At 41.9% G+C, this 27461-nt stretch overlaps 1 protein-coding gene across 1 annotated transcript in view; it reads left to right on the top strand.

Annotated features, from left to right (window-relative positions):
- The window catches only part of ltbp1 (latent transforming growth factor beta binding protein 1), a 440667-nt gene that overhangs the window by 308828 nt on the left and 104378 nt on the right, over positions 1 to 27461 (top strand). Inside the window, 2 exon segments of the mRNA XM_034184166.1 lie at positions 11517 to 11684; positions 22530 to 22703. Of these exon segments, the coding sequence (XP_034040057.1) occupies positions 11517 to 11684; positions 22530 to 22703 (342 nt within the window).

The raw sequence follows: 27461 nt of genomic DNA, 5'->3' as shown, positions 1-27461 counted from the left end.
AACCATGGCCTCGGATTTGGAGGTGCTGATTTTCATCCCGGATGCTTCACACTCGGCTGCAAACTGCCCCAGTGCACGCTGAAGGTCCTGATTTGACGAAGCCAACAGAACCACATCGTCCGCAAACAGCAGAGACGAGATTCTGTGGTTCCCAAACCATATCCCTTCTACACCCTGGCTGCGCCTAGAAATTCTGTCCATAAAAATAATGAACAGAACCAGTGACAAAGGGCAGCCCTGGCGGAGGCCATCGTGTACTGGAAACAGGTTTGACTTACTACCGGCAATGCGAACCAAGCTCCTGCTGCGGTCGTACAAGGACTGGATAGCCCTTAGCAAAGGACCCCGGACCCCGTACTCCCGGAGCACCCCCCACAGGGTGCCCCGAGGGACACAGTCGAACGCCTTCTCCAGATCCACAAAACACATGTGGACTAGTTGGGCGAACTCCCATGAACCCTTGAGCACCCGATGGAGCGTGTAGAGCTGGTCCAGTGTGCCGCGACCAGGATGAAAACCACACTGCTCCTCCTGAATCCGAGGTTCGACCATCGGTCAAATTCTCCTCTCCAGTACTCTGGAATAGACCTTACCGGGGAGGCTGAGGAGTGTGATCCCCCTATAGTTGGAACACACCCTCCGGTCCCTCTTCTTAAACAGAGGGACCAACACCCCAGTCTGCCAATCCAGAGGCACTGTCCCCGATTGCCACGCGATGTTGCAGAGGCGTGTCAGCCAAGACAGTCCCACAACATCCAGAGACTTAAGGTACTCAGGATGGATTTCATCCACCCCAGGAGTCTTGCCACCGAGGAGCTTTCTAACCACCTCGGTGACTTCGGCCCGGGTAATGGATGAGTCCGCCTCTGAGTCCCCAGTCTCTACTTCCTCTTCATAAGACGTGACGATGGGATTGAGGAGATCCTCGAAGTATTCGTTCCACCGCCCGACAACATCCCCAGTCAGGGTCAACAGCTCCCCACCCATACCATAAACAGTGCTGGTGGAGAGCTGCTTCCGCCTCCTGAGGCGTCGGACAGTTTGCCAGAATCTCTTCGAGGCTGACCGATTGTCATCCTCCATGGCCTCCCCGAACTCTTCCCAGACCCGAGTTTTTGCTTCTGTGACCGCACGGGCTGCGGCACGCTTGGCCTGCCGGTATCTGTCAGCTGCCTCCGGGGTCCCACCTACCAACAAAGATAAGTAGGACTCCTTCTTCAGCTTGACGGCATCCCTTACTTCCGGCGTCCACCACTGGGTTCGGGGATTGCCGCTGCGACAGGCACCAGAGACCTTGTGACCACAGCTATGAGCGGCCACATCGACAATGGAGGTGGAGAACATGGTCCACTCGGACTCCATGTCTCCAACCTCCCCCGGGATCTGGGAGAAGCTCTCCCGGAGGTAGGAGTTGAAGACCTTGCTGACAGAGGGTTCCGCCAGTCATTCCCAGCAGACCCTCACGATACATTTGGGCCTGCCAGGTCTGACCGGCTTCCTCCCCTCCCAGTGGATCCAACTCACCATCAGGTGGTGATCGGTCGACAGCTCTGCCCCTCTCTTCACTTGAGTGTCCGAGACACGTGGCCGAAGGTCAGATGATACGACTACAAAGTCGATCATCGACCTCCGGTTCAGGGTGTCCTGGTGCACCTATGGACACCCTTGTGCTCGAACATGGTGTTTGTGATGGACAAACTGTGACTAGCACAGAAGTCCAACAACTGAACACCACTCGAGTTCAGATCGGGGAGGCCGTGCTTCCCAATCACCCCCCTCCAGGTCTCACTGTTGCCACCCACGTGGGCATTGAAATCCCCCAGGAGAACAATGGAGTCCCCAGTCTGAGCGCTATCTAGTACCCCTCCCAGGGACTTCAAGAAGGTTGGGTACTCTGCACTGCCACTCCGCCCGTAGGCCGAGACAATGGTGAGAGACATGTCCCCGACCCGAAGGCGTAGGGACGCGACCCTCTCGTTCACTGGAGTGAACTCCAACACATGGCGACTGAGATGGGGAGTAATAAGCAATGCGACCCCAGCTCTCCGCCTCTCCCCGTGGGCAACGCCAGAAAAATGAAGCATCCAGCCCCTCTCCAGGAGTTGGGTACCACAGTCGCTCTTTCGGGCTGAGCCCGGCTGGGCCCCATGGGCTAAGGCTCGACCACGAGCCCCAACCCCAGGCCTGGCTCCAGGGTGGGCCCCAGCTCCGCCATACCGGGCGACGTCTCGGTCCTTGATTTTTTACTGGTCATGGAGGTTCTGAACTGCCCTTAGTCTGACCCGTCACCTAGGACCTGTTTGCCTTGGGAGACCCTACAAGGGGCACAAAACCCCCAACAACGTAGCTCCTAGGATCATCCGGGTACGCAAACTCCCCCACCATGATAAGGTGGCAGCTAGAGGGGGAGCATGTATATATATATATATATGGGGGGGAGATGCTATAGGGGGAGCATCTGTGTATATATATATATATATATATATATATATATATATATATATAAACTTTTTTATGGTGTAATTAAGTCGGAGGCTTTATTTAAAGTTAACTCAACAACTTTTCATTGAATTAATGCAACCAAATGGAGCAGAGAATTCATAATTGAATTGAATTGAAAGATTTGAACAGACAAACGTGATGTGAGCAATTATAAATTGATGGAAATCTTCCCTATGCCTACAGGCCTATTATGTACATGTCAATGCATGGGGGCTCACGTCAATTAATTATTATTCCCGTGTTTTTAACACCGACCCTGCTCTAAGATACATATATACAGCCAACTTTCTCGTACCTCCTGGTGCCTTCTGGCATATACTCATACCCCATTGAATTTACAGAATTTTTGTGAAATGATGTCTTTGTCCTGATTCTCTAACCTAAGCCACTTGTAATGAATGACATGTTGTTGTTAAGAGTATAATTTAACATACCTTTTTTTGTCTTGGTGGATCATTAATGGCCTTTTAGTCATGAGCAGAATGCTGAAGAGACAACGGATGGCTGTGGTGAACAATGATCGTGAATAAATGAAGCATTGTGACACTGTATGTGTATGTATACAGTGTTCAATACTTGCATTGCTGCATATCGTCATAGAGTCCAACATCTTGAGTATCTTTGTCGGTCAGGAAAGACTTACGGAGGTTGAGTTTCCAGAAGATGCTGTGATCTTTGTGGAACCAGTGAATGCCCTGATTGCACTCCAGAGTGATTGCTTTGCAAATGTTTTGAGATGCAAGCTTTCAATGGCTTCTGGGACTCTGGTATCAAAAGTGTATCTGTATGGGGTGAAAGTGTCAAACTTGTCTAAAGATCTACTTATCTTGGCAGTGGTATTCATGTCTCTTGGTCCTCAGTACTTGCAATCTTGAGACACCTGAGAAGATCTTGTCAAATCATGGTGGATGGTAAGAGGTGTTTGCTGATATGATGTTTTTGCAAGAGAATGAGGATTTAGGTCTAATTTTTAAATGTGTGAGCACAAAAAAACAACTATACACATTTTCCCACACTTAAATTGGAATTTATAAAGGAAGACTGTGCAGTGTCAGGCATTCTTCAAACTGGGCAACCACACATTTTTCAGAGCAAGTTAATCATGATATGATGAAAAGAAAAAGAAAAACAAGATGGGATGTAGTTTAATTTAAAAGAATGCAGATAGTGTCACAAATTGTACATTTTCGTCATTAAAATATTATTTGTGTTCATGCACAGAACTGTAAAATGGAAAATTATTTACAACCCCAATTCCAATGAAGTTGGGACATTGTGTAAAATGTAAATAAAAACAGAATACAATGATTTGCATATCATCTTCAACCTATATTCAGTTGAATACACCACAAAGATAGTTAATGTTCAGACTGATAAACTTTATTGTTTTTTCTGCAAATATTTGCTCATTTTAAAATGATGCCTGCAACACATTTCAAAAAACCTGGGACAGGGGCAACAAAAGACTGGGAAAGCTTGGAAAAAAAAGCATGAAAAACATGAAAAAGCTTTTTTAATTTTTGCAAATTTATTAAAAATAACAAACTAAGAAATCACGTGTACATAAGTATTCACACTAGGGATGCACCTCTCCACATTTTTTCACTTCTCATCCGATCCCGTTACACGAGTTTGGATTTCTGCTGATACCAATATTATTCTGATACCAAAGCTCTGTTTGCTTTAATATTATTATTATTATCATTATTATCGATTTTTTATGAGGATATTTTGTATCCCCAGTTATACAGCTTCATGATGAAGTGGTATAGAGAAAGATTTCCTTAAAAAGAAAACCTGAAAGTTCAGCTACAGTTTTAAGGATGCAAACCTATAGATTTGATGTTTTGGTGAAACATTTAAATAAATTTATTTGTTGTTGGTTCAATGGCTGAAGTTTTATCTCTTGGACAATAGATGGCACACCTACTCTGAATAGAAGTGAAATGAAGTGTTTTCGGGATGGTGAGAGAGAGCATTTCCTCATTGACAAAAAACACACCACCAAAAAAATAATAAACATATTCAATTTGCTCATATTTGAAGTCAGTCTGGGAAAATAGTCTCATCTTGGCTGATTTTGTCTTTCTACTCCAGTAAAAAAAAATCCTTGCGTTATTTAATGTGGCATTTTTTCAAGTGGTTGGTTCGCGTCACGATGGACCGTCCGCCTTTCAGTTCAACAGCTTTGCAAATATTTTACGTTGCTGTCTTGGGTTTGGGTCAGCAACATAACTTCTCAGTACTTGCCTGTTAGCCAGCTGCTAACCACAGAAAGGACCTCCCAAACTGAGGCATCTCACATACAGCATAGTAGTGAAGCTTGAATCTTTGACTGGACTGGGTTGCTTGACGTGAGGACGTTTCGCTTCAAATAGCTGAGGAAGCTTCTGCGATTTGAAGAGAAACATCCTCGCATCAAGCAACCCATTCCAGTCGAAGATTCAAGCTTCTCTACTGTGGAAACCACCTGGACAACTGAGAGCCTACACAGAAACTCACATACAGCACTCACTCCTCGTCTCAGTGAGAGACATGCCTCCATTCAGAAACCCCTCCCCCTCCCTTCCTCTGCAGCATACAGAGCAGCGAAGGCAGCACTTGTGGTTCACAGATATTTCACAGAGTTTTCCTATATCGGAAAACCCACGAAGGTTGTATTGGAAAATTCCGATCCATGAATTACATTTATATCGGAAGCCAATACTGATAATGGATTGGATCTGAACCAACCTAATTCACACCCTTTGCTCATTACTTTGTTGATGCACCTTTGGCAACAATTACAGCCTCAAGTCTTCTTGAATGTGATCTCATAAGCTTGGCGCACCTATCTTTGGACAGTTTTGCCCTTTCCTCTTTACAGCACCTCTCAAGCTCCATCAGGTTGGATGGGGAGCATCAGTGCACAGCTGTTTTCAGATCTCTCTAGAGAGAGAGAGAGATCTGAAAACTGAGATAGAGATGTTCAATTGGATTCAGGTCTGGGCTCTGGCTTGGCCACTCAAGGACATTCACAGAGTTGTCCTGAAGCCACTCCTTTAATATCTTGCCTGTTTGCTCAGGGTCATTGGCCTGCTGAAAGATGAGCCATCACCCCAGTCTGAGGTCAAGAGTACTCTGGAGTACGTTTTCATCCAGGATGTCTCTGTACATTTATCTTTCCCTCAATCCTGACTGGTCTCCCAGTTTCTGCCCCTAAAAAAAAAACAAAAAAAAAAACCATCCCTACAGCATGATGGTTCCACCACCATGCTTCACTTTAGGGATCGATTCTTGTTCACCTCCATGATTAAGGCCGTCCTCCCCGATCACTCTGTTTAGACAGGCAGCCAGCTCTAGAAAGAGTCTTGGTGGACTTGAACTTCTAGTTATGGCTGATGGAGGCCACTGTGCTCATTGTGACCTTCAAAGCAGCAGAAATATTTCTGTACCCTTCCATGGATTTGTGCCTCGAGACAATCCTGTATCGGAGATCTACAGACAACTTCATGCTTGGTTTGTGCTCTGACATGCACTGTCAACTGTGGAACCTTATATGTGGACAGGTATGTGCCTTTCCAAATCATGTCCACTGAACTAAATTTACCCCAGGTGGCCTCCAATTAAGCTGTAGAAACACCTCAAGGATGATCAGTGGAAATAGGATGCACCTGAGCTCATTTTTCAGGTTCATGGCAAAGGCTGTGAATACTTATGCACATGTTTGCATACAGTGGTACACCAGGTCTCTAACACATTGTCTTGATGAAACTGTGTTTTTAAATCAGAATTTCAAAGTACTAATGTTTTTTTAATTAAGCTTTTATGTTACCTCTTAATGAATTAACTTAAGCAGTAGTACTAATTATATTTCAGTGCAGCCAGTCTGCTCTGTGTAAGCATGATCCTGTCAAATCTCAGAAGCTAAGCACTGCGGGACCTGGTTAGTACCTGGATGGGAGACCTCTTTGGAACACCAGCGGTTGTATGTGTTTCTCCAGGTTACACTGGTGTTGTGTCAGGAAGGGCATCCGGTGCAAAACATGTGCCAAATACCAATGCGGATCTGGCTGTATCCGCTGGGGTGACCCTGAACAAAACGGAGCAACTGAATGTACAACAACTAATTATATTTCAATACGCTAATATTACTGCAGGTTCCTGTCTGTTGATAAATGCTTAGCATTCATTATTTTAATCTTTTATTTGAATTGGTAGATGGTGAAATATTTTAGAAATTGGCACGTACACCGTCCAAGTTTCAGCAACCAAATGATTCACTGCAAGCTGTAGGGCACCAAACCTTCTGTGAATTGCAGTGCTCTGCCTGAAAAGGATTTTAGTATTTGTGGCTGAAGTGAATGATAAATAACATTTATGATATTAAAGTATTCATAATCCAAATATTTCCTATGATATCATCCTAAATTTTGACGTCGCTGGAATGCGGCAACAATCTGAGGTGGCCAGCTGGGTCTCTGCTTCTGCAGTAAAGATGTCCACCTGTGTCATGTAAGATTAGAGTCGATGATTGTTTTAATTTATGTTGCTAGCTATCTTTGTGACTGTGCAGTTGCTTAAAGTGTCACATGTTTGGGCCATTTTAGCATTGCCTTGGTGATTAAACAGACTGAAGAAACAGGAAGCTATTGCTATGCTCTAAATATTTTTCTAAAGAAAGTTTTCTTTCCATCACTTTAATGTTTGAGCATATTTCAAAGTACAAATCCTGAAAATATTGAAAAAAATAATAATTTACTTAAATTAAACTTACAACCACAACTCCAATGAAGTTGGGACATTGTGTAAAATGTGAATAAAAACAGAATACAATGATTTGCAAATCCTCTTCAACCTATATTTAATTGAATATGCCACAAAGACAAGATATTTAATGTTCAAACTGGTAAAATTTATTGTTTTTGTGCAAATATTTGTTCATTTTGAAATGGATGCCTGCAACACATTTCAAAAAAGTTGAGACGGGGCAACAAAAGACTGGGAAGGTTGATGAATGTTCAAAGAACACCTAACTGGATACACGTGAGTGTCATGAATGGGTATAAAAGGAGCATCCCCAAAAGGCTCAGCCATTTACAAGCAAAGATGGGGTGAGGATCATCACTTTGTGAGCAACTGCATAAAAAAACAATCCAACAGTTTAGGAACAATGTTTCTCAGTGTTCAATTGCATGGAATTTAGGGATTCCATCATCTACAGTCCATAATATAATCAAAAGATTCAGAGAATCTGGAGAGCTTTCTACACGTAAGCGGCAAGACCAAAAACCAACATTGAATGCCCGTGACCTTCGATCCCTCAGGTGGCACTGCATTAAAAACCGACATCATTGTGTAAAGGATCTTACTGCATGGGCTCAGGAACACTTCAGAAAACCATTGTCAGTTAACACAGTTCATCACTACATTTACAAGTGCAAGTTAAAACTCTACCATGCAAAGCAAAAGCCATACATCAACAACATCCCGAAATACTGCCACCTGCTCTGAGTCTAAGCTCATTTGAAATGGACAGACGCAAAGTGGAAAAGTGTGCTGTGGTCTGATGAGTCCACATTTCAAATTGTTTTTGGAAAACATGGATGTTGTGTCCTCTGGACAAAAGAGGGAAAAGACCTTCCAGATTGTTACCAGCGCAAAGTTCAAAAGCCAGCATCTGTGATGGTATGGGGGGTGGGGGGGTTAATGCCCATGGCATGGGAAACTTACACATCTTAGTTGCACCAACAATTCATGCAAATATTTAATAAAGTTTATCAGTTTGAACATTAAAAATCTTGTCTTTGTGGTGTATTCAATTTAATATAGATTGAAGAGGATTTGCAAATCATTGTATTCTGTTTTAATTTACATTTTACACGACATCCCAACTTCATTGGAATTGGAGTTATAATCTCAGCACTTTTTCTTATTTGTATAGTGCTTTGTCATCTTCTGTTGATTGGTTAGTGCAGTTTATTTTAAAGGTATACCGCCACTGAACTTTTTAAGCTTAAAATCATAAAAAGAGTTTTCATTGGCACCACTATAATTTTATTTATTAGCCTTTAAATAGGGGATTCATAATATGACATTGCCAATATGATCAAAATTCACATTGTCAAGACAAAATTAATAAATTGTTCCCTTGAAGGAGAAAATTTCAGAAGAACAGGTGGCCTTGAACTTCTTAGGGCAGCAACCCGTACAGTCTGTGAGAATGACATCATAGATCATGTGGGGCTTCCCCCAACTTGCGCGAGGGATGCTGGGAAGCACATGGCAACAGCCAATCAAAGTAGAGAGGCAGGGTGACGTCAGCTGGCTGGTTGCTGGTACAAGTTATCCAACATGGCAGAAAACACCTCAAAACGGCTTATTTATGTATACATCTAATATGTTTCTCATATATTTTGTAAAAGCTACTGAGAAATAAACACTTCTCAATCTAAAAATGCTGTTTTTGAAAACAAATAACATCTCTGAACTGATTTACAAGACATCTCATGGGTGTCAGCATGCATACTGTGTGTGCGTGCATCACCCAAGGTCAAAGGAAACTTCTGCTCAAAAGCTCATGGACACACACACGCACTAACTCCCGCAGATAGCATAAATATTCATTATGGAATTCTCCCCATCTAAATATGTTCTGTTCATTAAAATGAGCTGTAATTGTGAAACATGTTTCAAAAATAAACATACATGAGAATGCTTGGATTTCAGTAGAATCTAAATTTTAGTGCCCCTTCACACATAGTACAAATATGTTCGAATTGTGCATGAAGTGTGCATGAAGCAGGAATCTTATGCAATACATGTAAAATCGTAGCTGTCTCCAATGCCTCGTACACCTGTTGCTACAACTATTTGTGCACACCAGCGGCTGAAAGACAGAGAGTGCACTCTGAGAGCCCATTGAACCCTCTCGCGGCAGGTGTTGGCCAAATTCCACCTGACACACACAAATATCTAACACTGCTCACATTGCACTTAGAAAATGTGTAGCCATTAGTACTATCATCACGAAAACAGTCATCAGGCATTCACTGTCGAGCTGGATGTAAAATTTGTTTAAGTGCCCCCACGAGTGTGGCTTTGCAAACAGACACAGTGACATGTTGGGGTGTGCGCTGAACTCACAGGGGGTGTGTCCGCCCACAGGAGCGGCTGCGGAGATCTGTGGTTGTGGACGTCACGGCTAGTGAACATGTACCGTGTTTGGACGGACATGAACGAACAACTACCCACTGTGACGTGCATGTGTCTGTTTGCTGTCCTCCCATGGACATACATAAAATCATATATCGCTGTTGCAATGGTCTGTAGCGAGTGCGCATGGCACGCACATTGACAAGCTACCCTAGGTGAAACGGACCGTGAGATCATAACACGCAACGGGCAATTTGAAAGTCATGTCACCCATGTGAGCTTTGTTCCACATGACGCGGTGTCAGTCACAGTCCTGCGGGACGCCGTCCACAAGACATGCGTGTCGTGCAGGAAATGCACACGGGACAGCTGGACACGCCGCCAACAGATGTGGACATGATAAGAGTGCCCTGCTTCTCATTCATGTCATTTCATGACTGTACATCTGTGACCATGGGTCATCGACAGTGGAACAGATGGATCATTTTTGTATTGCCCGCTTGATAAGAGGGATTCAATAAAATGTGGCATTTTATATGGTGTGCGGTTTTATTATTTTTTTAAATATGTGCATATCCTTCTTGATATCAGGCATTTTTCCGCACCATTTACAGGACAGTGATGGTAGCTCAGTGGTAAATTTTCTGGCTGGCAATCAGATGTAACCACATTGTGCAGCTGCTCGCACTGTGTTCCCACGTGCACGAAACCGTCACAGTAGCATCGTGCATGCCTGCCCGTCAGTTCAGTGTTTTTCGTGGTTCGCTCATACCAACTGTTCCGCCGTGATTTGCCCTGATTTGTACTTAGTCGTACTATGTGTGAAGGGGCCCTTACCAGTGTACTGAAATTTGAATGGCTGTAAAACTGTAAAATCCTGACTTTTTTTTGGAGGGTTAGTGGCCTAAACTCTGTTTCCTTACATCTGCACAATGAAACAATGTGTTGCATACGTCTTCACAATGAAACTGTGTGTTTCATATGTCTTCACGATGTGAAATGTGAAAAAGTCTAAGGAAGCTGACTTCATTAGCATTTTTGTAATGAGCATCAAAACATAAATACTTAATTGAAATCTTCATCCTAAAATTGATGTTCTTTTGACAGTGTCAATGCAGCACTGAAACTGTATGCAAGGCGATGTCACCGCTTTACTTGGGAACAAGTTAACAACCTTTTATCATTCTTGATGTTTTGAAATTGATAATATGTTGGGGAAATGGGTTAGAGATACAATTATTGAATGAATGAAACAGTTTACTCAAGGCAATGTTGGTAGTTAAAATGAAAAAAGTTTTTATTCCCCTTGAAGGTCGTTATTGTGTCTGTGTTCCAGTTGTGTGTAGCCAGCGAGCAGTTTCCACTTGGCTTTTGTTTGTAAAGATGTCTGATTGCACCATAAGTCATAGAAAACAAAAACCTAGCCAAACCCCCTGCATGCCTTCATCTGAGCCAACGCTTGACTTTATTTGATAGTGCATGAAGCATTGGCATGAATTTCTCTAGTTTTTTTTTCTATGCATTTCCAAGAGCGTTTTGTCTGTGCTTCTTTTGTGTGTGAATATGTGTTCAGTTTCACTTGTTTTGCTGTAGTTTTCCATGTTAATCAAGATTAGAAAAATTATGGTACTAATGAGTTACCATGAAATGCAGCCTGCTGACACTTCATTGTCAATGTATTTTTCCTTCTACACTCTTGAGCAGTGTTAGAAATGTGTTTGCAGCAGTGGCTTGTGCAGGTGGGACGGGTGGATTGCTTTGGTGATCGGGCCTTCTTTATTTCTCCATCCTCTCTTTCTTCCATGTCTGTCTCTGGTGCACCGTTTTCTACTCCTCCCTCCCCTCCATCCTCTTTGTTCGCCTGCTGCACTCCTCTTCAGCCAGCACTCCTGCCATCCAAGAGGAAAAGGGCGCTTGCTTCCGTTTGGTCAGCTCAGAGAGGCAATGTTTGCACCCAGTGTCTGCCCAGCTGAGCAAGCAGCTCTGCTGCTGCAGCGTGGGCAAAGCCTGGGGTCCTCGCTGTGAAAAATGCCCCCTTCCAGGAACAGGTAAGGTCCCCAGCCCTGTTAAACATTACCCTGTTAGAATGGGAATTAATTGAAACAGTTTAGTTTTTCAAAGCCGTCAAATATCCATACCTCATGACAGCACAGAGAACCTTTGTAAAGATTCCTGTCCAATGGATTAGTGCCCCACAGAGGTTTACTTCTCCCTGACATTAAACACAAGAAGAGATCTAATTACGGTCTTTACAGAACAGCACGTCTCATATGCGTGTAACCACAAGCCTGGCAGGCTGAAATGCACATCACTTCATTTCAGTGTATTATAATACATTATGTGGCAAGTGTATAGGGGTGAGTAGTATGTGTTGTAGGTTTAGCAGGAAATGATGGTATTATAGAACCAGGAAACAAAGAACCCTTATACAAGTTTCCCTACATATTATGTGCATTTGATTTGAACAAAACTGTAGTATACAGCTTCAGACTGACAACTTTTTCTAATTTGTACACTGTGATTCTTATGTACAGAGAAACACCACAGTGAAACTACAGTAGCACCAATGCAGTGTTCAAGACATAGATGACGTAAGTCCTGTGCAGGACCCAAGGCCCATTGGTGTCAGTGCTTATTCCCAGATTCTGTAATGTGAAACGGATGAGTCTATAGCTCCCCATGGGCGGGATGCCATTCGATCACTGGCTACTTAAGGCACCCTGACACAAGCATCTCTTTGATTCACGCAATAGCACGCACATTGTCGTGATGATCCCACCCGCTGTGATCCCAGCTGGATGCCATTCTTTGTTCTACCGACTGACATGCGCTCTGCGCTGGATGCTGTGTATATAAAATAATTATTTTGTGTTGGATTAATCATTTTCTCTGCAAATTGGCCGTTGAAAACGGAGGTAATCATTTCCTGAAACACAGAGGACTGCTCCAGCTTCAGCTGTTCGTGCGCGTGCACTCATGCACGCACCTAACAAGCTACAGAAAGCATTTTGAGTCGTCTAAAAAGGTAATTATTTGTCATGTTTACATTGTCATGGTTTGGTAAAACAGTTGTGTGTTCTTTCCTTCTTGTGTGCACCTGTTAAAGTATGTTTATAACAGATTTAACTTCTTGTTATAATGCTTCAGACGAGCTGCACTCTGATGCAATCCGCTAATGTCACCACTCGCTCTGTTCATTTCTTCTTTACTCCACTTGACGAGCTGCACGTCGTGTTGGAGATTAGATTGCACCACGTAGCACGACATTTATGCGTGAAAGATTTTTTGAACATTTCAAAATTCTCTGTACGCAACAGCACGCACCGGCGCCCCTCTTGCGTCCTGTCTGCACCCGTTAAAGACAGACGAGTTTTCTCTCCAGCACGACACAGGTCGTGCTAGTGTGCGAGTCAAGGCATGCTCGTGTCAGGGGCCTTTACTCAGCTACTTACTACTCAACTCCTTATCCCACTGAGCTGCATGTGGTTACGTACAGTGTTTACTGTCAGGATGCTGTGTTTGTATAAAAGACAAGTTATAACTGTATGTAACTCAAAACCCAGATGTCCTTTGTTAGTCCCATTTCTGTTTCTATCTGCATGTTTCAAGCTTTGCTAAGTAATTGCTTTTAAATATACTACAAATTTGTTTTGCCACACGTTACCTAACCTACTTTTGCTTGTTTTTGGTTTAGTCACATTTTTGTTCAGTACATTAAGTTATGATTTTTGTAGGTTTATGTGCATTTTAATGGTTTGAAATGATATGTTGATGGCCGTCGTTACCTTTCAACCTCGGCATCATATTTTAATTGTTGAGACAGTTAACCTTCTGTTGTAGCAAGTTTAATCACGGACTTATATTTGTGTTTTTGTTTTTTGTTTTTGCCATCCAAATTTAAATAAACGGCTGTAATTCCACTGTTTTCAGTCGATAATTTCCGTTGTAAACCTTTGTCTTAGGAATTCAGGGCTCTGTGTACCCTTTGGCCTTTTATGCATCAAGTAAAAACATCCTAACTGAGCATGTCTTCATATGTCTATAACCATGTGTGTGTGTGTGTGTGTGTGATACCAAAACATCCATGTTTTTTTCCTACTCGGTACAGAGGTGTGTTTACTGCTTACAGTTAGAACAAAAAAATCTCCCATTGTGTGTTGATGAATCTAAGCCAAGCACTCCATTATGCAGGCACTTTTAAATCTGTCTCTCAGTGCTTAAACTATTGAATGACTAACACATTTTTGGATGGCTTTCGAAGTATTTCAGGGAGGGGAAAATGCTTTTTTAGGCTGTCTAGCCTTGCTAAATCTTTGAGTCAATGGGTTCAGTGTTGCTGTATTAGTACTCTAGAGTCTCAATAAGTTGCTAAACAAAGTGAATAATACAACAACTAATTACTCTTTGTTGATAACTTTCAGCATGCATACCTTGCTTGCAGGTTTTCAATAATTAATTTGTTTCACTATTTCATTACTGGGCTTACTATTCAGCCAACACATGCTAAAACAACTTGAACATAGATAGCTCTAACTAATGCTTTTAACAGGCAATTAATTTAAAATGAAAACTCCATTAACAATGCTTGTCTACAGCATTGATGTATCTCATTATTCTTATCCGTCTTAAATGCCTTCCAGCTGAGGTTTGATGGAGTTATTTGGCTTGAAACCCCTGTGTTTTTACATTTTTCTGAAATTGGAAGTCTATGAACTGCAAATAAGGGCTTTACAGTGTGATGTTGTGGTGACAAAGGGAGAGACTTTAAAATAATTTGACCATTAGTTTGAAGTAGTAGTGTCCTGATGATTCTGTAACAATCATATGAACCAAGACCCAACCTTGGTTGAGGTCCAGATTTCTTCCCATTTGATCGGGATAGGGTGGGGTCCTAGTCTGTTGCACCTAAGCAGATTCTCTGTATCTGCTCCAATGATGTGGTGTATCATAATCATCATGTTTGGCATTGTGAGGGAATTTCAGCTGTGATCATCCAGGACAAGGGACCTTTCATGTTTTAACCCGTCTGTGGCAGGTAGGTGGTTTCAGAAGGTAGTGACAGACTCCTTGTTTGCATGGATGGTTGCAGTACAGGATCCACACCAGTTCCATATTGTGGGGGATGCAACAACGTGTACTACCAGCACATGTTCCCAGATCTGAGACTTGATAGTCATCAGAATAGAAAAAAAAGTGTTTTTGAGATGAACTTTAAATTAATGTGTAATCTCTGTTAATGCTTCTCACTACGCAAGACTACATTACAAGATTTTATTGTAATTGATGTTGGTTTTTTTGTTTGTTTATTTTCATATAAATAAAATTTTGGTGTGTCAGGTTGTTCCTAAGGCAGCACAGTAGATTAGTGGCTACTGGTGTTGTCCCAGTGCAAGAAAGTCTCAGATTCAATTCCAACCTGGTCCTTTCTGTTTTAAATTTGCATGTCCTCTCTGTCTTTGCATGAGTTCCCTGTATTTGCTGTGGCTTTCTCACACCTCCAGAGACATGCAAATTAGATGAATTAGTGACTCTAATTTCAGGCTGCGCAATGAATCACATTGCAGTCGTAATCACAATACCATACTCTTTGTATTAATCAGTGATTGATGTAAATAAAGTCAAAGATGTATTAAGTGACTTGGAAAAGTTCATGTATCCATCCCCTGACTTGTCTCAAGAAAACTTGCTGTAAAAGTGATGATTTAATCCATATATTTAGAAAAAAATTGCCTCTGTCCCAAGATTTTTTTTTTATTTCCATGAATGTTATGCAGGTGTTACATATAGGAATTAATGTGTATTAACAATTGAAGTTAAGCTGATCACACTGGAACAAATTTTCATTGAATCTTGGATTCATACAGTGTGCAATGAAATAGAACTCAAAGTAAATGCAGTGGTCGGCACAGTTCTGCTAATCTGCTAACTGCTAATTATCAAAGCTAATGTTTTCATTATCTGATTAGCTTTTCAGATAACTTTGAAAACCATCATCAGATCAATTATTTTCCGATAATTTTTGGTCCGATAATTGTTAGACCGCTAACATATTATTGCAAGCTTAGTGAATAAAGCTTTAACAGTTTAATAAACATTTTTAAAGTCTGATATCAAAGGTTTTATAGCCTGCCTGGTAAATGTTTTGTAGTAGATGTACAGTTCTATCCTCTACAGACAAAGGAGAGCTGGTTTTGGAAGAAACCAGCTCTATCCTCTGTAATCAGAGGAGAACTGGTCATAGAAGAGAACCAAAAAAAAAAAACTTGACACCCTACTAACTAGCCGGCAATATCACCCAAGTCATCCAGAGGCATACAGTTTTAACTTATGGTTAAAATTTTAACCAAACTAATTTCGGACAAGTTATTTAAATTAACGTCACGTCTGAAGTTTTAGAAAATGAAAATATCAGCTACTGTATATGTTTTAGTTTTTAAGTATTTCACTAATTTTAAAGGTTTTAGTGTGGACATGGTGTGTGCGCAGTGCATTCTGGGTACCGTAAAAGTTCACAAAATTAAATTAAATTACATGGAATGAATTTAATGAATTATAAAAGGACAAAAAATGCACATAATCAGGTGAGTCCCAATAGCAAAACCAGAAAGGGGTTAACCAAAATAAGAAAACAAATCAAGCTGTTGTGTTCCTGTTTTTGTTATTAAATCATAACATCATAGCTATAATAATAAAACAGATGTTAACTACACCCAAGTTAGAGGAACCCCAATGCAGTGAGATGTGTATCCAGAGTGTGTGAGAGACAGTCCTGATTGGTTTGCATGTTCTCACTGCATTTCCACGGGTGCAGCTCTTTCTCTCTGTCCCTCAGTGTTTGTGTGCATGTGTCCACATGTCTGTATGAGTGTGTGTGGGTGTGACACAACCCTGATTGCTTTTCATGTCCTGACTGTGTGTGCTGTTCTCAGCTGACTTTCAGTCTGAACTTTTCTCTGTCCTCAATTCTTGAAATGCATGTATGCAACACAGTGTGTGTTAAATAGCTTACAGTCAGGGTCAGGAGTACCCAGTCGTTTGCTGTCATCCACCACATCTGGCCCCCAATTAACTGTCGTCACTTGGAAATTTAAAAAACATAAATTATTGACTCACATAGGTGATAACACTATTAAGACTCGTAAATCCTAGATAAACTATTGTAGGTGGACTAAGCAATTGCAAATGACACTGCATTTATGTGGGCATAGTAGTATTTGAATCCAGGGCCAAACAAAACATCAAGAGCTTGCTAACCCAGGGACACTCTAATCTCACATATGTTATTGTTTGGACACAACAATACTAGCTGAAGGTCAAAGGCCTAATGAATAGAATATCAAATGGAAACTTGCATTCAGTATTAGAAGATCCGACTGCCACATCTGATGGAATGACTTGAATTTAGAAATATATCAATGTTGGTTACACATGGAGCTGGACCAAGGAGATCAAAAGTATATCTTAAAAGGTACTGTACACTGTATAAGGCTTTCAGTCATTTGTTAGCAAGATCAGTGTTTTTCATTCATAAATGTGGCCTCATTCATGTATAATTACCACCAACAACAATTCAAAGCATTCTTATTGACTTAGAATTCTTCATTTATTTATTTGATTTTGATTTGATTTGATTCATTTTTATTTATTTCAATCAGCAAACTCATGCAATAGCAGAAAATAAATGAATGAATAGATAAAATCAAACAAAAAAAGGAAAATACATAAAATACTGAATATACTGCAAAAAAAACAACAACATGTAGCTGAGTGAAAAAGGTAGAGGCTGAAACTATCTAGCTTTTAAATGCCCTAACCTATTTATACCATGTCATATAAAAAATAAAACATTTCTGTCAGACTACGAACAGTAATATGAAAACCATCACAATGAATCACCAGTACTGGTACATGGTATGTGCCTTTATGTATATGAACATAGCAGGGTCGGTGTTCCATGTTTGTGTGCTATTTTGAAAGTATATTGTAGCACTCTTTGTACATCAACCTCATCGTGACATGGGAGGAATTTTCACACAGTGCCTGTTTAAATGTGTCTGCCCATTTCCTGTGAATGTGTCCCAAACATGAGTGACCAGATGATATTCACAAAGTGAATGAGTCTAGGGTAGCCAGGCTAGTCCAATGTTCCAATAAGGTAAAAAAAAAAAACACTCAATCTTTATGCTGCATGTCAAACCTACCAGCTCTGATGGTGTGTTGGCTGTTGCTGATGGGCAAGGGAGGAGGGGCTATAACATTTCCTAAAGGATTTATCTTCCAGTTTTTGCGAGGTTTTATCTGGTGTGGTTGGAATTGAGGTAAAGAAGTAGTGGGGATGTCATCTTCTCCTGATGGTGGTGATGATGGTGATCTATGCCATATTGGTCTTCAAATGTAAATGAACCATTATTGCAATCCTTATCTTTCTTCATGGTGATATGCAGGAGAGAATAGCAATATGCCCCCTGCCCCAATATATGTGTGATTAAAAAGAGGATGATTTAACAGTCAAACAACTGCAGTATGTGCTCACTTTCTCCGCTGTCAAACTAGCAGCTCATGTTGCTTCTTGTCAGTGTTGATATCAGATGTAAGACATGACATGTCCCACTTCTTCTGGATGTTGTCAAAGGAATCTTTTGGCAATGTTTAGCATGTTAACTACTTATGTATTCTACTGCAACATAAACAATGTAAGTACAATGACTGTAACAAGTAACATCTGCACATGTAATTATTAGAGAAACAGTAAAAACTAGTCCATGATTGTAAAATGACTCTACTTGGAAACTTACTTGTCTCAAACAGGACTCTTGGTGGGATCCGCTTCCATCCTTTGGGTGGAAGGCTATCTCTGACCCACCCTTATGCGTCAGGGATAGCCTTCTTTTGCATGAATTTGGAACCTATCTCGATATCGAGACCACCAAACTTGACCAGTCGAGAGGTCATCAAAGGCCACTATTGGGTACATGCTGCAAAGTTGTCTGCAAAGTCACAGATGCAACTGAAGTAAGAGGTTTCACATAGCTGCAATCATTAAATAGGCATCAGGGAACAATTTAAATATAGTCCATACAACAGATATACTGGTCTACTAGACCAGAAGAAATACAGTATATTACTAAGAACAACAGAAACAACGAGAATGACGTACAGCCAGCCCGGTCACACAAGGACAGCCTGCTGACCCAGGGCAAGTACAACAGCATGCTGATATGCTGTGACCATACAAAAATACCAACAGACCATACACAACAAACAGACATGTCATACAAAAAATGTTACTGTACACAGATAGGGTTTGAATGGGACTCAGTCCATATTTAAGAGGGGCAAAGCTACAAATTGTCTTCCATGAGGATTTAGGAAGAACTTCCCTTTTACCTTTCCGACTTTGCATAGCTGTGTCATGTGAGAGACTGTTCACCAAGTACACTCTAAATGTAGTGTAAGGTGTGGGGTACTCAAGGAACAATAGTTCCTGGGAAAACGTTGAGTATACCAGGTATATTTCCTCCTCTTTGGCAATTATAATCTTGATCTTTACAACGTTACCCTTAATGCACACATGGCTGTTGGCCCAGTCCAGGTTAAGAGTGAAGTGCTCAGTTTTGTACTCGGAATACTCTTGTGCTCCAAAATACATGGGTGGTGATGGACCGGAGGAGTGCTCTCTCCTCAAACCAAACCCCCTCACTCTTGTCACTGGGACAGACCCTCTCTCCAGAAGCCTCTTGAGCCTCTTGAGAGCAGGGAGATAGTGGCTTTCTTATGAGCCCCTTTAGGGTTTGCATATGGTTTTCAAATCTGAAAACACAGAAGGATTCTGGTGTTCCATGCACCTTGGCATCTTGAGCAAGGTACAGAAGGTTGTGCACATTGTAGGAGATGTACATGTGTCTGTACAATTTTATGAAGTGCTGCACAAACAGCACTAGAGCACTGTTGGCATACTCTGTAAATGCCAAGCAGCCTCTTGTTGGACAATATTAACAATCAAACAAAAAGCAGCAAGAAGTGGTGGTACAGTGCAGCTGAAGACCACAGGACCAGTGTAAAGTAGGAGTTGGCAGAATTCTGACGCTTTCCAACAGTCTACTTCCCTCAGAGATGTTGGCTGCCTTCCAAATCCCACAGACATATACTTGACCTAATGTTCACAAGTCTTTCAGACAACATTTTTATCTGTACACTTGACAGCCTGCAACCCAGTGGACCCTTGAGCCACAGACACAGGACTCGCCTCATGACTCCCAAGCCAACTAGGTGCATGTGATCCATTGAAAATCTGCTCGCAATGCCCAAGGATTTTGCAACAAGGGGTGATGACCCAAGGTGATGACTATGGGGCCATTATTGTAGGAAAAGTATTTGCAAATGGAAGCATATTTTAAACCAGTTATTCTTAATCTTGGTTTTAAGATGGATGTCGATCTTAAATTGGACAGTCAAATTGTAGCTGTGGTGAAATCTGGTTTTTATCATTTGAGACGTTTGGCAACAGTGAAACCTTTTCTTTCCAGACAACATTTTGGGATGGTTATTCAATGCTTTTGTGTCATCTCATCTGGATGATTGCAATTCGCAATCAAATCAGGCCACTCGATTGGATGTGTTCTTACACCTGACTTTTTCTACATTTCTGGTGCGAAAGATCCACAAATACATGCAGTGATTTGTACTTGTGTAGAGACTAACCACCAGGGGGCGCACCACCAGTGATACCGGTCACCGCTACCGTTTTAAACCTGGCCGGACCCTCAAAGAACATCTTTGAGGGTGTGATTTATTTATTTATTTTTTCCTGTGTTTTGGAGACCAGGAACATGAATGGATCTTCTTGCGTCTTAATTTTAAGTAAACACAACAATAAAAATGGTAATAATAAGAAAATGTTGACGGTTCCTTTCAGCCAGCTGCATCTCAAGATCTGTGTAGTTCACAAAGAACAGAGGATGTCTCATTTTGGGGGAAAATGGTTTGGTCTGTTGTAGAACGCTTCGAAAGAGGTGTCATTTCATTTAAAACGTCGATTCCCTTTGAAGTTATTGATTCCAGAAGAACTCCCGGCCAGGCTGTTTTCAGTCTGGGGGCCCCGTGCCCCTTCCTGGAGGAATTTGATTCACAGAGGAACACCTTGAGGGAAAATCCACACTGTGTACGATCACAGTGTGCTATCATCGGCTAACATTAGCCCGCTTCTTGCCCCCTCCACACTTCCAGCTCTCGTAATTACAAGTACAGGATTTTTTTTTTAATCCAGTGAATGCAATGCTCTTCTGTAGGATACAGTACTATTTGTGTTATGATGTTGTGACACGATTTTAAGTGATCAGCTATGTAAATTTGCCTTGATCCTCAGCATATAAACTGTTAGATTATTTCTTTATCAAACAGCTTCCATCAGATGAAGAAGGGTGAAAGTAAAAGCCATAGAGTTAAATTATAGAAAGGCCTTCCAATAATATAACTATGATAAAAGTGGAGATCTGCTTTACTTCCTCGTACGCACGCAGGCACACACAGACATGCAGTTTAGTGACATGTCTGTGACAGCCACACACATTCATGGACAGACGGCCATAAAAGGCGTTGAAGACTGCCCGATGTCCAAACGTGTGGATGGCAAACACGGGACCGGAGTGGGAGGGAGCACTGTGTTCCTCCCTTTGCACAGTCCCTGTCCGTACTGGACACCGGAGAACCAACGTATGGACTGGACTCACGCCATATGTGTCAAAGCTACATCTGACGCACAGTGTGACTACTTGGCCCACGGCCAGCAAACTTTCAGCAAAGATGTCCAGTGGTGAGATCCGTTCATCTCCATGCTTGACGTGCACTATGACGCATATGACAGAGTGGCACAGCAGCACACGGTGCTTTCAGTTTGATTGTGCACTGTTCATACCCACTGTACATGATGAATGCGTGCCACATACATGTTATTAGATAACATTTCCTTTGCCCTCCCTGGCCAGGGTCCAGTGGAGGTGGACATCCATGGCACAATATGTCGGCAGACTTTGCTGTGACCGATTGATCTCAGAGCTCAATCAGCCTCAATCATATTGTTTAAGATGCTGTTTTGATGCAGTCAGAATATGTAGACTGCGATCAGATGATGCAAAAACTACATATAGACCGCCGTCAGGTGTGCGTCCCATCTTGATGGCGCCAAGAGTATTTTGAACATGTGCAACACACTCAGGACAGCCGAGCGAATGGGACCAAATATGTAGTTGCTCACAGTCTGCCGTCTGTTGGTCTTTGGACTGCAAGCCAATATTTCGCGATTGTGGCCACATGTGTCATTCTGACACAATTTGGCCTCAATCGGCGTATGTGTGATGGTGTATTAAGTGGCGTAAGCGGTTGAAGATGAGTGAATGAGTGAGCAACACCACTTACCTGAAATCTAAGTTAATGCTAGTCCCCACGTCTGATACGTGTGTCCTTCTGGTAAGCAAGCAGTAACTGAGTGAACAACCCTTGGCAGGATTGGATTGCGATTGGTTTCTCAGCCTATCTAGCAAGCAGCTCTAGTGGTGGAGAGGAGGAACTGCAGCATCGACTCCTCACCAAACTAATGCTGATCAGTCTGAAACAAAGCCTGATGTATGATCTAAAGCCGACATTGTCGAGATGTGGATGTGCTGTCATGGGTTATTTGTGAAATATTTTTTATTTGTGATGAATTAGGTGATGAATTAAACATTTTATTGAAATTGGTGTTGTGATGTACATGATATTGGCCACGCTCATGCATCAGCCACCCTCTCTTCAGGCAGAATTTCACATGGAGAGCCTTGGCTCCTCTCATGGGAGAACAGGGTATTCACTCATGATTCACTTGTATCATAATTGTTTTTACTTTCTTTATTCTGTAGCAAAGTTCAAAGACATCTGTCCTGGTGGGATGGGATATACTGTTCTACCAAATCCACCAGTTAATAAGCCAGGAAAGGTTTACCAAGGGATCACTGGACCACTGAACCCACAACCCCTGCCCACACCTGAGAGACCAGTGGAAGCTTTTGGGAAACCAGATGAGATTTTGCCAGGTAAGTTTCTGTAATGTAATAGTACTGGGGCCTATTCAAGTTCTTTAGTGAAGTACAATTACCTATGAATACAGTACATTTAGATTTATGAACACAAATGGGCATAAATGCCTTACAGCAAAAAGGTTCAATTCCACTTATGCCCAGTTCCTTTCTCTGTGAAGTTTGCATGTTGTCCTTGTTGTGTGCCCCCCATCCTCCATAATAAAAACATGTATATTAGGGTCTGCTCCTTTATCTCCTCTTGAGAAAGGCAGCATCTTCACATTTAGGGTTGCTCCCCCGGGCTCCAGACTATGGTTGCCCACTGCTCTGAGTAGTTGGATTGTGTCTAACTATAATTAGAATGAATTAAATGCAGCAGCCAAATTTTCTAAGGTAGAACTCTACTAGTGTATACTAAGGTGTATCTACATATCTAAAAAAGGAAGAGTAGAATAAAGCCACTAGGTGCCTGGTCTTGAGAACCAGGGATGGTAGGTTGAAAAGCTTTTTTATCCCATGGGAACTCTCCCTACCCACCCAAGCGGCTCAAGAAAATGGACATATCATAATCATGTTAGTTAGATGTTAGATGACGTTGGTGTTTCATCCACAGATTAGTGAAATAAAACTGTCCAGTAATTAATTAATTTAATGAGATGAATGCAGTAACAAAAATAAACAAATAAAATCTAACATTGGGAAAATAACATCAGTGTAACTCTATGGAAAAAAATGGGACAACTGTTCACATTTCCAAAATAAATTTCAGGGCCAGCCCATGCACAAACCATTGAATAATAATGTACGGTGTGCTTCCTTATTTTTATATATAATTGAGCAGCAGTTGTTTCTACAAGCAGTAGATAATGACCTTTGTTTTGCATAATGTACGGTAGATTACATAAATGTATAGATGAGGAAATTGATGCCAAGCTTTTTATCATACATTGAGCACAATGGGGTGGTGAACATCACCCCAAAAATCAACAGGATCTAAATGGTATTGTGTGTATGATTTCTCAAAGTTGAACGATACAAGAAGGTGGAGTCAGTTATTTCTTGTGCAGACCCAAAAGTTTACGCTTTCTGGAAATTGGCACTTCATGCAGTTTTCAATCAGCGTATCTCACACTTTATATATTTTTTATGTTTTTGTCTTTTTCCTCACTTTTTTCCACCCTTTCTTTTTGTTCTGCCCACATAACCATAGCTGTGTGCTTTTTTGTTAAGTACACAAAGCCTGTATTGCCCAGCGAAGTTCAATGTACAGGATTAGATTTGTCTGATTGCCCACGTGTTGTATGTATTCATTTTTAAACCACACCAACGTCTTCTTCCATTCATCAGCACTGTATGAGCTGAACTTGAAGCTACCAGTGATGACCAAGGTGAAAGAAATCATTTTGTACCCATTGTTGCAGTTGGTGGAAAATTTTATTTAGAATAACACAGCAGTGGAAGTTTATCTTTACTTGTAATATTTGACATTCTGAAGACAATTAAAGCATTTAATGCATTTTTCAAATACAAGTTAAGCCTCACCCTCGCCTCACCCTTGTTTTTCTTTTGATCAGATTCAGACTGATGTGTAAGCTGATACGGACAGTAAAAAAAAAAAAAAACAACCCTCTGCTGCAAGAGCAGCTGTATACAGTTAAATGTAGCATAAGAGCTTGATACTGTTCTGAATCCTGTCATGACATTACACACACTATTGTGCATATCCATGTTATCTGCTTCTAAGAAAAAAAAATATTGCTTTGGGTTCTACTGTGTTAAGCTGTGGAGACTGCCACCATAAGGTATCTGTGCAAGCATATATCTCTGTAATGCAGCATCTCCAAAATAAGTTGTCATTTTAGACGGTCTTTAATCACCTCATCATCCCCCCACCCCAAGAGGAAAATTACTGTAGGTCTTCAAGACAGAAAGACATTATACGAGGTCTGTGAGAAAAGTATCGGACCTTTTTATTTTTTTCAAAAACCATATGGATTTGAATCACGTGTGATTGCATCAGCCAAGCTTGAACCTTCGTGCGCATGCGTGAGTTTTTTCACGCCTGTCGGTTGCGTCATTCGCCTGTGGGCCGGCTTTGTGTGAGCACTGGTCCACCCCTCTCGTCGTTTTTTCATTGTCAGAAGAATGTCTGAAGGACTGCTGTTTTGTTGCATTAAAATTTTTTCAGAAACTCTCCCTGACAACCAGCGGGAAACCATTTCGAAGATTCGGTTGGCTTTCGGTGAAAACTTTATGGGCTACAGTGAGATTAAGGATTGTTACTGCCGCTTTAAGGACGGCCCACAGCGCCGGAGGGCGCGTCGCGCTCCAAGCGGCCATCGACAGGCTGAAAGGAGCTGATCACTTCCAAATTTAAGGCTCTGTTGATGCAGGATGTTGTGTTGTTGATGCAGCCGCTCGTGGCGCTTGTCAAACAACACCTCCGTGTTGGAAGCCTTACAGGACAAGTTGGAACATGCCCAGCTGTTAAACAGTTTCTCACTCGACTGAAAAGCGATCGAAAGCCGCCTGAATCTTACGAATGGTTTCCAACACGGAGGTGTTTTTTGTCCCGCCGCGCCATGAGCGGCTGCGCCATGAGCGGCTGCATCCTGATGCGCGAATCCGTCTGCACGTCTTTCATTACAAAATCTCCTATAACAGTGGAATGTGCCGATAAAGTGCTGATCCCGACCTCTTATGAAACTTCTCTGCTAGTTACACGACGTCCTGCATCAACAGAGCCTTAAATTTGGAAGTGATCAGCTCCTTTCAGCCTGTCGATGGCCGCTCGGAGTGCGGCGCACCCGCCGGCGCTGTGGGCCATCCTTTAAGCGGCAGAAACAATCCTTAATCTCTCTGAAGCCTATAAAATTTTCACCGAAAGCCAACCGAATCTTCGAAATGGTTTCCAGCTGGTTGTCTGGAAGAGTTTCTGAAAAAAGTTTAATGCAACAAAATGGCAGTCCTTCAGACATTCTTCTGACAATGAAAAAACGACGAGAGGGGTGGACCAGTGCTCACACAAAGCCTGCCCACAGGCGAATGACGCAACCGACAGGCGTGAAAAAACTCACGCATGCGCACGAAGGTTCAAGCTTGGCTGATACAATCACGTTATTTAAATCCATATGGTTTTTGAAAAAAATAAAAAGGTCCAATACTTTTCTCACAGACCTCGTATTGTCACTATTGGCAGACATTTCAGGGACTGAACTCGACATTTTGTCAATGAAATCGGTATTTTTGAAGGATTACTTATAATTCAGAGACAGAAAATACAGGAATGCGTGTGCTCTTTTGTGTTAATTTATAAGGAACACAATACCAGTGTCTGCAACTCAAACATTATACAGCTCCAGTGCCACAAAATACATCATGAGTTATGATCCTTCCCACATGTGCAGTAATTAGAAACTCAAAGTTTAAACAAAAATAAATAAAAAAAAATCCATCCCTCTGTTTTTTGTGATATTTGTTTATAGAGGACAATAATGAAAATGCTTTAGGCTTCTTAACATTCGCTTCAAACACAGCCCATCCTTTAGCCTTTTGAAAAGTGAGACAGAGGGAGAGATAAACCTGGCGGGTGCTGTGGGATGAACAGAGACAGACGAGCATCAGTCTTTCATGTTATTATTCAGGACATGCCTGGCAGCCACCAGGGGAGGAATAAACTTTGCTGCATCTTCGCCAGAGCCAGACGCAGTCCAAATTACCACTAAGCTTCTCTGGAGCAGACAAGTACAGAGTTTTCCAGGCACACAGGACAGCCTTCAAAAAACAATCTGACAGAAATCCACCACCCAAAACCTGTGTAGATTAGGTTTTGGATGCCACTAGAAAGTAATTTGGTGCCTGGCAGCCTTACACATTGGCATTTTCGCACAGCAGAAAGCCACTATGGTTAGGAGGGTGAGAGGAGGGATTTAAAAAGAATCTTTCGTGCTGTTATTTTTCAAAATTAGAATGTGGTCCAAGTTGTTTATGATTTTTATACACTGTGAAAGCCCGGGTCTGTGAATCATGTGCCATATGTCAAATGCTTTGCTGTAAGGTCTTGTTCACCTTCACTGTATCTACTCTGTGTATTCTTTACAAAGTATTTTTGGAATCTTTTATGTATTAATATCATGAAGTCCCTGTGACCATTGAATGAAACTGACACTAGTTATTCCACAGTGTTTCCTTAAACGTCTCTTTTAAACACAGGAGCAGACAAAACCAAATCATGCTTACTTTAACAGTTTTGGCCAGTCTTTGACCTCGGATACCCTGAGCAGTGTGGGTAGAGCACAACTGCTCCCCCCACAACTAATTGATTCAGTCAGGTATCTGTTAATTGGTGAATGGCTGAGCACACCTGAATGAGCTCATCAGCTTTTGGTAGAGCAGTTAGATATGAAAAGTGCGGGTTAGGTGCCCTGAGGCCGGACTGGGAAACACTCTGTTATAGTCACGTTGGTTATGCTGTTGTGTCCCAGTATTATGGCGTCAGTATTTGTCCCAGTTATAAGAGTTATTTTTGGCTTCTGTGAAGGTCACATTGCTGGGTGCCGCCATTATTATAAGTTATATTTGAGTGTTAGAAAGTTCACATTGCTGGAACCTGCTGTTATGTCCCCAGTCTTCTTCTTTGTCTTTCGGCTGTTCCCATTAGGGGTTGTCACAGCAGATCAATCGTTTCCCTCTCACCCTGTCCTCTGTATCTTCCTCTGTCACACCAACCACCTGCATGTCCTCCCTCAGCACATCCATAAGCCTCCTCTTTGG

This window comes from Thalassophryne amazonica, chromosome 13 (genome assembly GCF_902500255.1).
Source record: "Thalassophryne amazonica chromosome 13, fThaAma1.1, whole genome shotgun sequence".
In the NCBI taxonomy this organism is placed as follows: domain Eukaryota; kingdom Metazoa; phylum Chordata; class Actinopteri; order Batrachoidiformes; family Batrachoididae; genus Thalassophryne; species Thalassophryne amazonica.
The sequence above is the reverse complement of the archived record's forward strand: the minus strand, read 5'-3'. Positions and strand labels throughout refer to the sequence as shown.